Raw genomic sequence first — 211 nt, forward strand, 5'->3', positions numbered from 1 at the left:
TTTCCAGCGCCAAGGGGAACGGGTGATGCTCTCCGATGACGTCACATCCGGCAAGCGAGGCATCGACATCCTCGGCGACGCTCTGGAGGCCGATTCAAATATCAGTGTGAATTTCCCTTACTACGGTGACCTCCACAACATGGGTCACGTCCTCATAGCTTTCTCGCATGACCCCGACTTCGCCCATAAGGTAATGTTATTCTGAGGTGGG

The 211-nt window shown here is 54.5% G+C and overlaps 1 protein-coding gene across 1 annotated transcript in view; it reads left to right on the forward strand.

Annotated features, from left to right (window-relative positions):
• The window catches only part of LOC119586475 (phenoloxidase 1-like), a 9,677-nt gene that overhangs the window by 5,574 nt on the left and 3,892 nt on the right, over positions 1-211 (forward strand). Inside the window, 1 exon segment of the mRNA XM_037935212.1 lies at positions 8-190. Coding sequence (XP_037791140.1) covers positions 8-190 — 183 coding nt within the window.

Source organism: Penaeus monodon, chromosome 21 (assembly GCF_015228065.2).
Source record: "Penaeus monodon isolate SGIC_2016 chromosome 21, NSTDA_Pmon_1, whole genome shotgun sequence".
Taxonomy (NCBI): Eukaryota; Metazoa; Arthropoda; class Malacostraca; order Decapoda; family Penaeidae; genus Penaeus; species Penaeus monodon.